This window comes from Chionomys nivalis, chromosome 19 (assembly GCF_950005125.1).
Source record: "Chionomys nivalis chromosome 19, mChiNiv1.1, whole genome shotgun sequence".
Lineage (NCBI taxonomy): Eukaryota > Metazoa > Chordata > Mammalia > Rodentia > Cricetidae > Chionomys > Chionomys nivalis.
In genome coordinates this window covers 43469631-43485714 of record NC_080104.1, presented here as the reverse complement: position 1 = coordinate 43485714, position 16084 = coordinate 43469631, and the positions used below count along the sequence as shown (strand labels likewise).

The 16084-nt window shown below is 45.6% G+C and overlaps 2 protein-coding genes across 3 annotated transcripts in view; both read right to left on the bottom strand.

The window, feature by feature from the left end:
• Dna2 (DNA replication helicase/nuclease 2) overlaps nt 1-7379 on the bottom strand; it is a 34300-nt gene extending 26921 nt beyond the window's left edge. The window contains exons 1-3 of the mRNA XM_057794332.1: nt 7306-7379; nt 4766-4948; nt 2939-3122 (exon numbers count right to left, since the gene is read on the bottom strand). Of these exons, the coding sequence (XP_057650315.1) occupies nt 2939-3122; nt 4766-4948; nt 7306-7379 (441 nt within the window). The remainder of the gene's footprint in view (nt 1-2938; nt 3123-4765; nt 4949-7305) is intronic.
• Nucleotides 7380-10796: 3417 nt separating this feature from the next.
• Nucleotides 10797-16084, bottom strand: part of Slc25a16 (solute carrier family 25 member 16) — a 31103-nt gene continuing 25815 nt past the window's right edge. For both annotated transcript variants that reach the window (XM_057751944.1, XM_057751945.1), the window contains 2 exons: nt 14971-15039; nt 10797-13300 (listed from right to left, as the gene is read on the bottom strand). In XM_057751944.1, coding sequence (XP_057607927.1) covers nt 13144-13300; nt 14971-15039 — 226 coding nt within the window. In that variant the 3' untranslated portion in view covers nt 10797-13143. The remainder of the gene's footprint in view (nt 13301-14970; nt 15040-16084) is intronic.

The following is a 16084-nucleotide window of genomic DNA, read 5'->3' as shown; positions in this document are numbered from 1 at the left end:
GACAGTCTTGCTGTGTGGGCAGTCTAGTCTGGGTCTCACAGTGGCCTAGCTTGGCTTGGAGCTAGAGGTGATACTGTGCCCACCACACCTCACAAACATTTTATTCTGTTGGAGAAAATTAAGTGCCTTTAATTTTCTTCTATTCAGAATTATCTGAACTCTTGTATAAGTCTATTGAAACTCAAATTTTCCATTCTGGGGGAAAACAAAAAACAAAAATTACTATGAAAAAAATCCAAGTATTTTCAAAGATTTAATATTTTTAGTGTACTCTACTACTACTTAATAACCGGCCCAAATATTAAAAAAAAGCATGGATCATAAACTCATGTATGTAAAAGACATGAGCTATCCAGGGCGAGCAAGATGGTTCAGCTAGTAAAAGTGTTTACCCACAAACTACTGGCCTGAGTTCAATTCTTGTAACCCACATCATAAATAGCCAGATGTGCCTTTAATTCCAGCACTCAGGACACAGAGGCAGGCAGATCTCTGTGAGTTTGAGGCCAGCCTGGGCTACAGAGTGAGTTCCAGGACAGCCAGGGAAACACAGTGAAACAGCCTCGAAAACAAAAAGAGCCAGATACAAGGAAGTGCAGGTGGTGCCTGGCTTTAATCCCAACATTTGAGAGGTAGAGCAAATAGGCCTGTGAGAACTGGACCAGCCTGGTCTACGTAGAGTTCTAGACTACCTATGAACTCACACCAGCTGTGGTTGTGTGCACAAGATCATGCCAGTTAGCATTCAGGCATAAAAGCATGCTAGGTTCAAAGGGGGACCCCAAATGGTAGTGCCACTCCAATGTCTAAGTGACAGTCCGGACTCAGCTCAGGCTGAACACTGACCAGGTAAACAGAAGGGTGGCTAACATATTAATAAAAGCCTAACATCAGCATTCCTCAGAAACTCTCCTTTATCTGCATTCAGCAATGGGGTGTCTAGTTCCCTATCAACACACACCTGTACCACATACCGAAGTCACCAGGCAGCTCCCAGGCTCTTCTGGCTCAAACTGCCCCCCTCCCTCACTCTTTCAGGCTGTTCCTGTGTGTACAAGCTTCCTCCTGCCCCAACACCTGTCTCTTTAGAACTAGGACAATTCCCAGTCTTTAGCTGCTCTGTTGCTCACCCAATCCTCACGCCATCCTCCAAGACAGTTTGCACTATGCCCCAAATAAACCTTTCTTTCTACCCATGGGGTGGCCCAGTTCAGTGGATTCACTGTGGCCTCGATTAAAGCCCCTTCCCCTAGCCGGGAAGACATTGACAGTCAATGGTTTTGGGGTAAGGGAGAGTCAGTTTTCCTTAGCGGTGTGACCCCTATGAGATTGACCCAGTTCTATTGATGACTTTGTACCCAGGGGTATAAGGCCAGGACAGCATAAACTGGTCTTGGTGGGTCATTTTTTTTTTTTTTTTTTGGTTTTTCGAGACAGGGTTTCTCTGTGGTTTTGGAGCCTGTCCTGGAACTAGCTCTTGTAGACCAGGCTGGTCTCGAACTCACAGAGATCCGCCTGCCTCTGCCTCCCGAGTGCTGGGATTAAAGGCGTGCGCCACCACGCCCGGCTTTGGTGGGTCATTTAAAAAAAAGAAAAGAAAAAGAACACAAGGCAGGGGGTTAAAACAGTTATGGGAGATGTAAAGATGACCAAAATACACTGCATGAAATTCTCAAAGAATTAACAAATATATTTGTCTTTAAAGGCAGAGGTTTACAAAGCAGCAGACAGGCAGCTTCATGGGTCCACTCTCTCCAAATTACTCACAGAAATGTAACTTTTCTTTTTCTTTCTTTTTTTGTTTGTTTTTTGAGACAGGGTTTCTCTGTGTAGCCCTGGCTGTCCTAGAACTGGCTCTGTAGACCAGGCTGGCCCCAGGACTCAGAGATCCGCCTGCCTCTGCCTCCCGAATGCTGGGATTAAAGGTGTGCACCCCCACACACACACTCTTCTCTCCTATCTCTTTCTCTCCGTGCTGCTGGAACACTTTGGGCTTCACCATGTTCCTCAAGTCCCTTAGCCCATCCGTGGCTGCTCGTACAGCATGTAGCTGACCTCCACGCTGGCCTAGCTCAAACAACATGGCTTTCTCTCTCCCTCCTTCTGGGCAGCTGCTGACATTTACAGCCTGCCTCCCAGGGAATTGTTCTGTAAAATCTAAGAAAATTGTCCTTGAGCTTAAGAAAAAAGGGGGGAGGGTTGGACATAGCCATGCATCCTCAGAGATAAGCATTGCTATAAAATCCTCAAGAAAATTCACTTAGAAAGACCAGACACCTGATGTGAATCACGACACTTCAGTGACCGGGGCAGTGTATGCCGAGACAAAACACTGCAGTAACCGGGGCAGTGTATGCCGAGACACAACACTGCAGTGACTAGGGCAGTGTATGCCGAGACACAACACTGCAGTGACTAGGGCAGTCCGGGGCAGTGTATGCCGAGACACAACACTGCAGTGACCAGGGCAGTGTATGCCGAGACACAACACTGCAGTGACCGGGGCAGTGTATGCCGAGACACAACACTGCAGTGACTAGGGCAGTGTATGCGGAGACACAACACTGCAGTGACCAGGGCAGTGTATGCCGAGACACAACACTGCAGTGACTAGGGCAGTGTATGCCGAGACACAACACTGCAGTGACCGGGGCAGTGTATGCCGAGACACAACACTGCAGTGACTAGGGCAGTGTATGCCGAGACACAACACTGCAGTGACCGGGGCAGTGTATGCTGAGACACAACACTGCAGTGACCAGGGCAGTGTATGCGGAGACACAACACTGCAGTGACTAGGGCAGCGTATGCGACACTGGGCAAAGACTCAACGGCTCTCAGCCCAACTGCCCTCTGGAAAGCGCAGCAGCTGAGCACTGAACGACCAGTGGGCCTAGTGAGCACAGGAAAGCGCTGTGCAGACACGGAAGTCACTCACCCTGAAAGTCTCGCTCAGGACAGCTCTTCTCAGACACCGAATACTACTGGCGACACTTGTGCCAGAGATCAGCATGTCTGGGTACAGAATAAAATACCCCACGTCATCGTCTATCATCCAGGTTTCACACACGCGGTCTCCCTCTAAATGAACGATGTCCCCGGGCTCTACTGGTACTGAACACCTGAGAAAAAGGCAAGGGGGAAGCGGAAATGCATAACTTAGGTTAACACAGCTAAACCGATCCAGAAGTGTTGAGTATTTTATCTCAAGAATAAAGATTTGCCGGGCAGTGGTGGCGCACGCCTTTAATCCCAGCACTCGGGAGGCAGAGGCAGGCGGATCTCTGTGAGTTCGAGACCAGCCTGGTCTACAAGAGCTAGCTCCAGGACAGGCTCCAAAGCCACAGAGAAACCCTGTCTCGAAAAACCAAAAAAAAAAAAAAAAAAAAAAAAAAAAGAATAAAGATTTATGGGCTGGAGAGATGGCTCAGAGGTTAAGAGCACTGCCTGTTCTTCCAAAGGTCCGAGTTCAATTCCCAGCAACCACATGGTGGCTCACAACCATTTGAAATGAGATCTGATGATGCCCTTTTCTGGCTGTAGACACACAGACAGAATATTGTATACATAATAAATAAATAAATATTTTAAAAAAAAGAATAAATATTTATAACCTCTGGGTCTTAAATGTCATTTTAGTGGGGAGCAAGGGGACTAAAAGAGACAGTATGGTTAAGAACACTACCTGCCCCCACAGAGGACCCTAGTTCAGTTCCCAGCACCCACACTGCAGTTCACAACTATCTAAATCTCCAAGTCCAGGGGACCCAAAATTCTCTTCTGGCCTTCATGGGCATCAGACACACACATGATGTACAAACATACACACATGTGGGCAAACCAGTGACACACATAACAATTTTTCATTAAAAATATTTTAAATTTAATTTTTAAAATTTATTTTTTAATTTTTAATTAAACATTTTTCTAAACTAAATCAAACTGTCCACTTGGAGCGCAAAAGAACTAAAATGCTGGAGTGAGTTGGGCGGTGGTAGTGCACGCCTTTTATCCCAGCACTCAGGAGGCAGAGGCAGGTGGATCTCTATGAGTTCGAGGCCAGCCTGGTCTACAGAGTGAGGTTCAAGACAGGTTCCAAAGTTACAGAGAAACCCTGTCTCGAAAAACAAAACAAAACAAAACAAAAAGATGCTGGAGTGAAGGCCATACTTTAAATAAGCCAGAAAAGCTTCCTCATTTCTTAAACAATTTTATTATCATTTTATTTAGGTGCCTGATTGACTGCATGTGTACCAAATGTGTGCAGTGCCCAAGGAGGTCAGGAGAGTCTTAAATCCCTGGAGTTACAGGCAGTCGTGAGCTGCCATGTGGGTGCTAGGAATTGAACCTGGGTCCTCTAGAAGAGCAGCCAGTGCTCTTAACCGCAGCGACCCTCTCTCTCTCTCTCTCTCTCTGTTGTTTTCTAACATATTTATTTTGTGCGCATGTGTTGGGCAGGGAGGTCCATCAGTCCTCTTCTTCCACTATGTGGGCCCCAGGCATGAAACTCTGGCTGTCAGTTTTGGTGGCAGGCACCCTAACACTTGAACTATCTCTACCTCCTTAGAAATAATTCATCCACACAAGATACTTGATGGTTTTTCAGATGATACCCTGGCGTTGGGACTGGAGGTGAGCAGGTGGAAGCAAACTTCAACCCCTTCAACTCCAATCTAAGCTACGTGAGAGCCTGGATCTGGAAAGCAAGCCAAAACAAACCACCACCAGACCACCAAATCGGCGCTCAAGGTCAAGGGTCAATCACCAGCCATTCCTCAGGACACACAGCTCTTGGTGCTCTTGCTCCTGTGACGCAGTGATGACCAGGTGCTTTTCCTCATCGCCTCTTTCAGTCTGGACCGTCTCGACAGCCAGGACCAGGTAACGGTTATCCTCTCCTCGGCTCAGAACCGTCTTAGGAAAGGAAGCTTCCACCTTCTTCTGAAGTCTAAGAGTAAACATAAAAACCAAACTATCAGAGACGACTGACTGGACTATCTCCTATCAGAGCCAATAGACAGGACTATCTGGAGGTCAATTTTCTAGTTTTTTAGATTTTTTTTCCTGAAAACCTTAAACTGAACAAAGACACGTGGAGAATTCTTGCTGTAAAGACCGGGGCTAAGGCTCAGTTGGCAGAGGGTTTGCCAATCATGGACAAGGCCCCAAGGTCATTCTTAGATATATAGGGAGTTTGGGCTAGCCTGGACTACAAGAAGCACCATTTCAAAACAAAAAGTGACTTCCTCTCTTACATAAATAAATAATACATAAATAATAAGAGAAGCTGCGCATGATAGGTCAAACCTGTAAACCCAGGGCTTGGGAGGCTGAGGCAGGGGAACTACCACACATTCAAGTGTTATAAGAGATCAAACCAAAGACTGAGACACCCAAGGTGCTGTAAGTTAAGAAAGCAGTCTATCTCTAAAGGATCAAGCCCAAAGCAAGGGAGCTCCCAATAGCACAAGAGTATGCTTTTATACATTTCTGACTCTGTCCTCTCTATATGGTTACATATATTGTGATTGGTGTTTTAAACTAGCAGCCAGTAATTGTCATAATGAGGCTGTGGGGGTTGTCTGCAGGACAGATATGGCCAGTCTTCACAAACAGGAGAGAACAGACCAGGTGGCCAGCTCTCACAGCTACCTGAACCGGATACTCATCAGCCACGTGGCTGTTTCATGTGTTTCTTTCTCTTGGGCCGCTATGGCCAATTCCTGCCTCCTACCACACAAGGCTAGCCTGGTCTACAAAATGAGACTCTGTATAAAACAACAGCAACAAAACAAACTCTTAGGAAGTGGGAAAAGGAGGATCAGGAGGTCAAGGCCATCCTGGGCTGGGCTGCCCTTCTCAGTTCAAGGCTAGCCTGGGCTAAAACCTGGAACCTGGAAATAGTGAAGTAGGTTTCTACCACTGTTGAAAGTCTTACAAAGTACAACTGAAAGGAGAGATTTGAACCTTCCCAAACAACTGATATACTGACCAGGATATAGTTCCGCAGCATAGCACCTGCTGGCCAGCCTATGCCTCATCCCCAATGCTGCCTGAAAGACGGGGTGGGGGAGGGGAGAGTTGCATGGGAGGTTCATGCAATTCCTGCCAGGAGCTGCCAATCATGCTAATCTTTACACCATTAGAGGGTTTAGGGTGTACCGGGTGTTGGTTCCCCCGGCACCACTAAAGAAATCTAGTCCAACATACTACAGAGGCAGGAAGAGATCCTAGCCTCTCTCTTCTGTAAAGAAAGCAAACTACTCCCCCTTGGCTTTCCAGGAAAAGGTCTCTCTGCTCAAGCGAAGGCTGGCTTCAACTCTTGGTCTCAAGCACTCCAGGGCCCCTTGAGTAGCTGGAATCACTAACAGCAGCTTCTGAGCTACACCGTTACCTCCCACTAGAATGTCAGCGGATCTCATTTTAGTAACTCAGGAGTTTCTTATATGTGTTAGAACGACCAGATCAGCTTCACAATACTGAAACCGTGCACACTCAGCTTCAATGCGACACCCCTTCTCTTCTTACAACTTACTGGTCGGGTTTCCAAAACCCTATACACCTGCAAGCGGGCAAACACCTTTGATCTCAGCATTCTGGAGTCTGACGCCAGAGGATCTCTGTGCATTCAAGGACTAGGCCGGTCTACAAAGAGTTCCAGGAAGGCCAGGTAGGCTACACACCGCTTCAAAAAACAAATAAAAGCTTTCCTCCTTCCCCTACCGGTCACTTCAGCTGGCTGCACAATCCATTGTGTTGTAAATGTATCACTCAACACCCCGACTTTGCCTCACACCAAGAGTTTCCTGAGGTAGCCGGTGACACCTACAATTGCTCTTAAAAGGGCTGGAAATAAATGGCCCAACGGTTAAGAACGTGTACTGTTCTTGCAGAGGACTTGGGGACTTAAGTACCCGCATCAGACAGCTCACTGCGGTTTATAATTCCAGTTCCAGGAGATGCCTCTAAACCAGGCACGTAAACACATAAATTAGTAATAACAGATAATAACAGATAGGACTGGGTCTGAAGCCCGGAGTTCCCTCCCGCGGTCCCACGTGAAAGGAAAGAACTCCCACAGGTGCTCCTCCGACCGCCACAAGTAAATAAAATAAAAAAAGAAAGAAAATGCAATGTATTAATGACACTGGTGAGCTGTAGCGTGGGAAACAGCGAGCTCAAGGCCAGCCCCGGCTACACAAGACCAGATCCAAATTAACCGGCGCAGAGCCTGCAGCTAAAGCCAGGGAAGACTGCGCCGGTCCGCCCGCGTTCAGACCTCCCGCCGCCCACTCGCTCGCTCACAGATCAGCCCGCGCGTCCTCCACTCCGCCGTCCTCCTCCAGCAGCAGCAGGTCCAGCTCGTCCAGCGGCTCCATCACAGCCGAGCCCACCGGGAGAGGCAGCTTCGGACGGCGACCCCGGCGCCTGAAATTTGCAGCGCCAGAGACGCGCCAGTGGGCTGCGCATGCGCAGGAGAGGCCCCCGCGCGCTAGGGGCTCCCGCGCTCTCAGCTCCGGGAAGCACCGCGCAGGACCGGAGACGCTTTCCCGCCTTCCCGCCTGCGGGATGAGTGGGCCTGCCGGGTCCCCACGCCCACGCTCTCCACACGCTCCGTTTTTTAGATCTGAGACAGCGACTCAAGTATTCCAGGCTGGCCTTGAACTCACAGCATTGCCCCGAGTCCCGCTTTCAATTGCAGTGATCACCGTGCCCAGTTTAAGAAGTCATTTAGACCGTTGCTCCACGGTCTGAGCTCTTAAGGTCCAAATGAGGAGCAGAAGGAAGGAGAACATGAGCAAGGAAATCAGGACCACGAGGGATGCACCCACCCACTGTGACAGTGGAACTGATATATTGGGAGCCCACCAAGGCCAGCTGGTCTGGGACTGAATAAGCATGGGCTGAAACTGGACTCTCTGAGCATGGCGGACAATGAAGGCCGATGAGAAGCCAAGGACAATGGCACTAGGTTTCGATCATAATACATGAACTGGCTTTGTGGGAGCTTAGCCTGTTTAGACGCTCACCTTCCTGGACGTAGATAGAAGACCTTCGTCTTCCCGCAGGGCAGAGAATTTGGACTGCTCTTCAGTATCGAGAGGGAGGGGGAATGGTGTGGGGGGAGGAGAAGAGGAGTGGGGGGAGGGGCAATATTTGGGAGGAGGGGAGGGAAATGGGAAACGGGGAGCAGGTGGAAATTTTAATTAAAAAAGAATAAAAATAAAAATTAAATTAAGCCGGGCGGTGGTGGCGCACGCCTTTAATCCCAGCACTTGGGAGGCAGAGGCAGGTGGATCTCTGTGAGTTCGAGACAAGCCTGGTCTACAAGAGCTAGTTCCAGGACAGGCTCCAAAACCACAGAGAAACCCTGTCTCGAAAAACCAAAAAAAAAAAAAAAAAAAAAAAAAAAAAAAAAAAAAATTAAATTAAAAAAAAAGATGCAATACAAAAAAAAAAAGAAGAAGAAGTCATTTAGAACTGTCACATCAATCCCCTGCCTGGATCTTTTGAGTGCAGTGATCACCAGGCCCCCTCTACGTTTCAGAGAAGACGAGATGGTTCAGGTGGTAAAGAGGATTGTGACTAGGGCTGCCGACCTCAGTTTTCTAGAACCCACAATGGTGGTGGGAGAACCAACCCCGGCAGGTTGTCCTCTGGAGTTCCACGTGTGATCGAGAGAGTGAGAACACACACACACGCACCCCTGCAGAGATAGTTTAAAAAGTATCTGCTGCTCTTGTGGAGGGCTCCGGTTGAACCTTCAGTACACTTGGCTGCTTCCCACTCGCTATTATAACCCCAGTTCAGAGGACTCCTCTGATCTCCAAAGGCACACTCATGCATAGTGCACAGACATAGTCACAGGGGCACACACACAAAATAAATCTTTCAAAAAGGTAAGTCGAAAGTTTCCTTTAAAAGAAACCATTTCATAAATTTAGCAGCATTCTTACGTTCTGATTTCTGAGCACGTGTGCAAGGGTAGGGAAACCAGGGGATCGAACCTCAGGGAAGAACCTATTGCTCGTCACTTTCTGAGACAGGCCTGTGTATAAACCTGGCTATTGTGTGGGAGTTAGGCACCTAAAAGTAGGTTACAATGCTGTTTGCCACTGAACCATCTCTGCAGCACCCTCATTCTGATTTTTTTTTTTTTTTTTTTTTTTGGTTTTTTTCGAGACAGGGTTTCTCTGTGGTTTTGGAGCCTGTCCTGGAACTAACTCTTGTAGACCAGGCTGGTCTCGAACTCACAGAGATCCGCCTGCCTCTCCCTCCCGAGTGCTGGGATTAAAGGTATGCGCCACCACCGCCCGGCTCATTCTTTTTTTTTATATCTAAAATTTTTCCTTCAATATTTAAAGTTGGGCAGAGGTGACGTACACCTTTAACCCCAGCACTCACTCGGGAGGCAGAGGCAGGTGGATCTCTGCGCTCGAGGCCAGCCTGGTCTACATAATGAGTTTCAGAACAGTCAGGGCAACACAGAGAAACCCTGTGTTTACGTGGAGGCTCCACCTCAGGCCCCACCTCTCTCCAGAGCCCCTGTTCAGAAAGCTAAGACCGGCACCCAGACCTGCCACGTGACTTCTCTCCTGCCTCCCCCAAGAGTCACCAGGGAGTTGCTTTGCTGTTTAGTAAACCGGGGTTTTATATATATATATAATTTTTTGGTTTTTCGAGACAGGGTTTCTCTGTGGCTTTGGAGCCTGTCCTGGAACTAGCTCTGTAGACCAGGCTGGACTCGAACTCACAAAGATCCGCCTGCCTCTGCCTCCCGAGTGCTGGGATTAAAGGCGTGCGCCACCATCGCCCGGCTTATTTAGTTATTTATATGTATACAATATTCTGTGTGTGTTTGCCGACCAGAAGAGGGCAGCAGACCTCATTATAGATGGTTGTGAGCCACCATGTGGTTGCCGGGAATTGAACTCATGATCTTTGGAAGAGCAGGCAATGCTCTTAACCACTGAGCCATCTCTCCAGTCCCTAAACCGGGTTTTATTAATTCGGCTAGATTTGGTTTATTGCATTGGCAGAGAAATCCACAACTGGGAATCAAAAAATACTTATCATCCTGTCTCAAAAAAAAAAAAAAAAAAATTAAGGCTGGGCAGTGGTGGCTCACACCTTTAATCCCAGCACTCAGGAGGCAGAAGCAGGAGGGTCTCTGTGAGTTCGAGGCCAGCCTGGTCTACAAAGTGAGTCCCAGGACAGCCAGGGCTACTACACAGAAAACCCTGTCTGGAAAAACCATAAATAAATTTTTAAAATGCAAACATTTTACAAATATAATAATAATTCTGCGAACATTTAAAAAGAAAGACATTGCCTGATGTGGTAGAACATATCTATAACCCCAACACAGGAGAGGCTGACACAGGAATATTGTGAGTTTCAGGCCAGCTTGTGTTACATAAAGAAACTGCTTCAAAAATAAATACGGGGCTGGAGAGATGGTTCAATAGTTAAGAGCACTGGTTGCTCTTCCAGGACTCCAGCTCAATTCCCAGCATCTATATGACAGTTCCTAAGAATCTGTAACTCCAGTTCCAGGGGACCCAATATCTTACTTCGGGCCTCCTTGGGTATACCACGCATGTCTGAGGGCACAGACATACATGCTGACATAAAAATCATACATATAAAATATTAAATAAGTAAGAAAAATAAAACCAACTAAATAGGGCTGGGTGGGTATCCAATTCAGTCGTAGTGTTTACCTAGCAAGTGCAAAGGCTTCAGGTTGATCTCAGGCTCCATAAATGATAAATAAACAAAAGAAGCAATCAAAATAGGGATAAAAAATTACTTTTAATATCTTACGGATTCTATAACAGATATAGAATACAATTTCTTATTTTAAAAAATATTTTCAGTTCTCTTTTATTGATAATACAAGTGAGATATTTATTTTATAGGTTTAAATTACCTTAAGATTGAATGGAATAACTAGCTACGTGTGGTCCGGAAAGGAAAATATACAAAACAGCTTTATAAACAGATGTATCCCCACTCCCGGTACACTTAAAATATATAAGAGAGCTTTATAAACAGATGTATCCCCACTCCCGGTACACTTAAAAGTCACAAAGTACATGTTTATTTTTAAAGTAAAGATTATAAAAATGAAACTAATTCATCTAATTTTTACTAAGCTATGACAAGAAATCTTTACATGAAAAAATACAGAAATAACATTAGCAGCTTAGAATTAATGTCCTAAAAATCACAGCAATTCTACAAATCTCTACCTCTAAAGACAGGCAGTCTATCGCTTCTACACCATGGTCATGCTTACAACAAAAGAGGAAAAGTGCTCTAAACACAATGATCAGAATACTGATATTCTAAACAACTTTGTTTAAAATGTTACGATCAAAGCATGTTTTATATTTACACTTAGGAGTATAACACACTAAGCTTACTTTACATGGAAGAACTTGTGTCTTGACATAGTATCTTGGAAACATTATTTCAGCTATATTCATTGTCCACTTAAAGTTTCTAGTACATACCAAGTGATTTAAGACAAACATCTACAATGCTACTCTCCTTTTAGGAGCAGAGATATTTAATTATCATCATTCCTGCCTTTGGGAGATACAAAATCACAGAAATCAAAGTACCTGGTATTAGCATTGGAACAAAACCTGATTAAGTCTCTCTTTTTTGGAACAACACTAACTTTATTGAGAAATGAGGAGAGAACTGAGGATGTAGCTCAGTGGGAGGTCCACCACTTGCCTGGAACGTACAAGGTCCTAGAGTCATCCCCAAAGACAGGAAAATACAAATAAAGAAAAATGTTTCAGGCCGGGCGGTGGTGGCGCATGCCTTTAATCCCAGCACTTGAGAAGCAGAGGCAGGCGGATTTCTGTGAGTTCGAGACCAGTCTGGTCTACAAGAGCTAGTTCCAGGACAGGCTCCAAAACCACAGAGAAACCCTGTCTCGAAAAACAAAAAAAAAAAAAAAAAAAAAAAAGAAAAATGTTTCAAAACAATGGAGGAAAAGGGGTCCTTCTATCAACTGGAGCAGAATTATGAGAAGAATCATAACAAGAACACTACTTTGTTGCTGGCTGTTTCATAGAACTTAAATATTCAATTCTTATTCCACTACAATAAAACTAAGCCTGCTGGTTTTAATAACACTACACAATGTCAGAATGCTGGAGATGTGGTTCAGAGGTAGAGCGCTCACCTAGCAAGACAGGCGAGAGACCCTGAGGTTACTCCCCAGCACAAGGAAAGGAAGGACAGTGGGTATGGGGGATAAAAACAAGCAGTGTTAGAGGGCTGGGGCTGTAGACCATTGGTCGTGTGTGATTAGCATGCATGAGTTTGACCCCAGCACCTCACTAAAAAAGAAAAGGGGAGCCAGGAGGTGGTGCACACCTTTAATCCCAGCACTCTGGGAGGCCGAGGCAGGCAGATCTCTGTGAGTTCGAGGCCAGCCTGGTCTACAAGAGCTAGTTCCAGGACCCCTGGCCCCAATCCCAATTCCCCCAGACAATCATAATTACAGGTTGGGGAATGTGGCTTAGTGGGTACAACATATGCTTAGCATGCAAAAGGCCCTGGGTTCGATTCCAGTCCCTCCCCACATCAATAACCATGATTACAATTAAAAGTCACAATTAAAAGTTTGGGATAGTGTGGTAAGACTAATGACAATCTCTTGAACTCCAATATGAACCTACCTCTTCTTCCAAACAGAACTTTAAAATAACCAACAGGTCACCACCGTCAGCACGAGATGGTTTTTCAGCGTTCTAAGGTATAATGTCTGGTATTAAAAAGTACGTTAGAGCAGGCATGGTGGCACACGCCTGGGATCTCATACTTGGGAGGCAGAGGCAAGAGGATTGCCGTGAGATTGAGGCCAGTCTGGTCTCCACAGTAAGTCCCAAGCCAGCCAAGAGTTACATGTCTAGAGCCCATCAAAAGGAAAACAAAAAATTCTGCTAAATACTTCTGATCCTGATTTAAAAACATACAGAAATCAAGTATTAAAATCCCAGTGGTTCCTGTGACAAGGCAAACATCCCCTTCAAGTAATATTTCCCTCACAATTAAGGTAACATTTATATATTTTTTTTTCCTCTAAGGATTTATGGAGGAAAACCATAATTTTTTCTTTTAGTTAAGGTGGAAAAATTGCTTCATAATTTCATACGTCGTGAAAGCCACAGCTTGAGAGGGGATGCAGCGGATGTAGTTCAGAGATAAGCCGCGATACAGTCCTTTCCTAATCCCATGGTGTCCGTACACATACTTCATGGTCTCCCGCATGGTACTGAAAGACAGTGGGGAAATGATGTAGCAACTGTTGATGAGGCAACAAGACAACCTCAGAACCAGAAGAGCTTTGTTTATGGTTGGTTGGTAGGTTGGTTGGTATCTTCAGACAGAATCTTGTTTTATAGCCTGGGCTGGCTTTGAACTGTAATCTTTTGTATCCCAAATGCTGGGAAAAGAGAACTATGCCACCAGGCCCAGCCCATAACAACATTTTTTTTGTTCTTTGTTTTTTTGAGACAGGGTTTTTCTGTACAACATCTCTGGCTGTCCTGGAACTCACTCTGTAGACCAGGCTGGCCTTGAGAGAGCCACCTGCCTCTGCCTCCCGAGTGCTGGGATTAAAGGTGTGTATGTGTATGTGCCAGGTGCTGTGGGACAATGCTCTTGTACACAGTAAAGACCTGTCACTCGTATTGGTTTAATAAAAAGCTGGTAGGCCAGTAGCCAGGCAGGAAGTATAGGTGGGGCAACCAGACTAGGAGAATTCTGGGAAGAGGAAAGGCAGAGAGGCAGTTACCAGACAGAGGCAGAGGCCTTGAACTCACTCACAGAGATCCTCCTGCCTCTGCCTCCCAAGTGCTGGGATTAAAGTCATGCAGAAAAATTTAAATTACACACATAGCTCACTTTCTACTATGTGTAATGAAGCTTCGAAAGTAGGTTTTAGAGTGGGCACAGGACAGACATTGGGATCCCAGCCCTGGGAATCTGAGAGCATCACAGGCTGAGGTCAGTCTGGGCTCCATGTTCATGCTACAGTTTGAGACCTTGTCTCAGAACAAACCAGGAACAAAATTGCTTTGTTTTGACTTTGTGTTTGAGGGGACTGAACCCAGAGCCTTTCATGTGGTAGGCAAGTGTTCTACCAGTGCATGTAGCTCAGCACAGGAGGGGACGGGGACATGACTGACACTTTATGAAGTTACTATTGTGTACTGTGGGGATAAAGGAGGAGGAATGACTGCTGGAGAGACAAGAGTCCTCTCTTCCTCCTGACTTTCAACATCACTCTTCCTAAGCAGAGGGTAGTCCATGCCTGTCGCTGCAGCCCGTAGCAGGGGAGGACAGTGCAAGGTCACGGCCAGACTTGTGCTGTATAGTGTGATCCTGTCTCAAATACCAAGAAGCCAGGCCAGAAGCTCACACTCACACCACAGGCACTTACAACTAAAGAAGGGAGATCACAGGTTAAAGATCAGCCACGTTGCATACAAAGTTGGAAGCCAATCAAGGCCACTTGAGATTCTATCTTTAAAAAGTACAAATAGAGGGGCTGGAAATAGCTCAGCGGTTAAGAGAGCTGACTGCTCTTCCAGAGGACCTGTGTTCAATTCCCAGCACCCACATGGTCTATAACCACACTGTCTATAATCCCAGTTTCAGAAAGCCCAACACACCCATGGCAAAATATCAATAAACATAAAATAGAAATAATTTTTTTAAACAAAGTAGAAATTAAGCCAGGTGGTAGCGGAGCACTCTTTAATGCCAGCACTAGGGAGACAGAAGCAGGCAGGTCTCTGAGTTGGAGGCCAGTCTGGTCTATAGAGCTAGTTTCAGTATGGCCAAGGCTACACAAAGAAACCATGTGTTGAAACAAACAAACAAAAGAGACAGAAACGTTTAAAAGGAAACATTACATTTCTAAAGATTAGGAACACTTACAGGCACTTTTCAAACTCCGGTAGGACTGTCCCTAACTGCATTCTCCGACGGGTAACATCAAATGGGTAGCTGAAGAAACAGAAGAATTAAAGACTTGAAATTACCTCTCATTTCCTATTTGACAACCATTGAAACCAAAATCCCACATCCATTGGCCACTCCTCTTGCGGGATATTTGTTTATTCTGCATGAAAATGTGTCTATGGTTTGCTTCACCTGCCTAAGGTAGTTTAATTAAGAGCTGAATGGCCAATAGCTAGGCAGGAGAGGATAGACGGGGCTTCTGGGCAGATAGAGGAACTCAGGGCTAGAACAGGGCACTGCAGGAGATGTCAGCCTCCTGGTGCTCAGGACCTGGCCTTCACCATCACAAAGGTTCTCTGACTTTCTTTCCCTGAAGAGTCCCCTGTTGCTTAGTTTCCAGCGCTTTTATCTTGTTCTACTTAACCTCTCTTGGTCTACAGAAATATCTAAGTTAGATATAGTAATGTATTTATTATAATGTTCCCTCTATATGCTAGCAGATTTAACTCCAGTTAAACACTGTACTGTTTCAATTAAAAACAGCTTGGGTGCCGGGCAGTGGTGGCACACGCCTGTAATCCCAGCACTCAGGAGACAGAAGTAGGCTGATCTCTTTGAGTCTGAGGCCAGCCTAGTCTACAGAATGAGTCCAGGACAGCAAGGAGTGTTACACAGAGAAATTCTATCTTGAAAAAAAATTTTTTTTTCCTTTACAAAGATCAATCACTAGATTAGAAAACACAAATAATAATAAAATAATAATAATGAGGAGAAAGAGGAAGAAGAAAAATAAAAAGAAGAAAGGAAGAATGCTTGCTCCTGCTCAGAAAACCTGAGTTCAGTTCCCAGCACCCATGTCAGATGGCTCACAGCTGCAGATCTGACAGCCTCTTCTGGCCTCTGAGGGAACTGTACACTTATACACAAATCCACATATATACATAGTTAAACATAAAACAAAATCTTAAAAAAAAAAAAAAAAAAAAAGTGAGCTTGCTGAGTCAGCAATCTTATTTTCCTTCGGTGAACCTTACAACGGTTCATATATTATCTGGAACAAAGTAAGTTTTTGGTGGTGGTGCACGCCTCT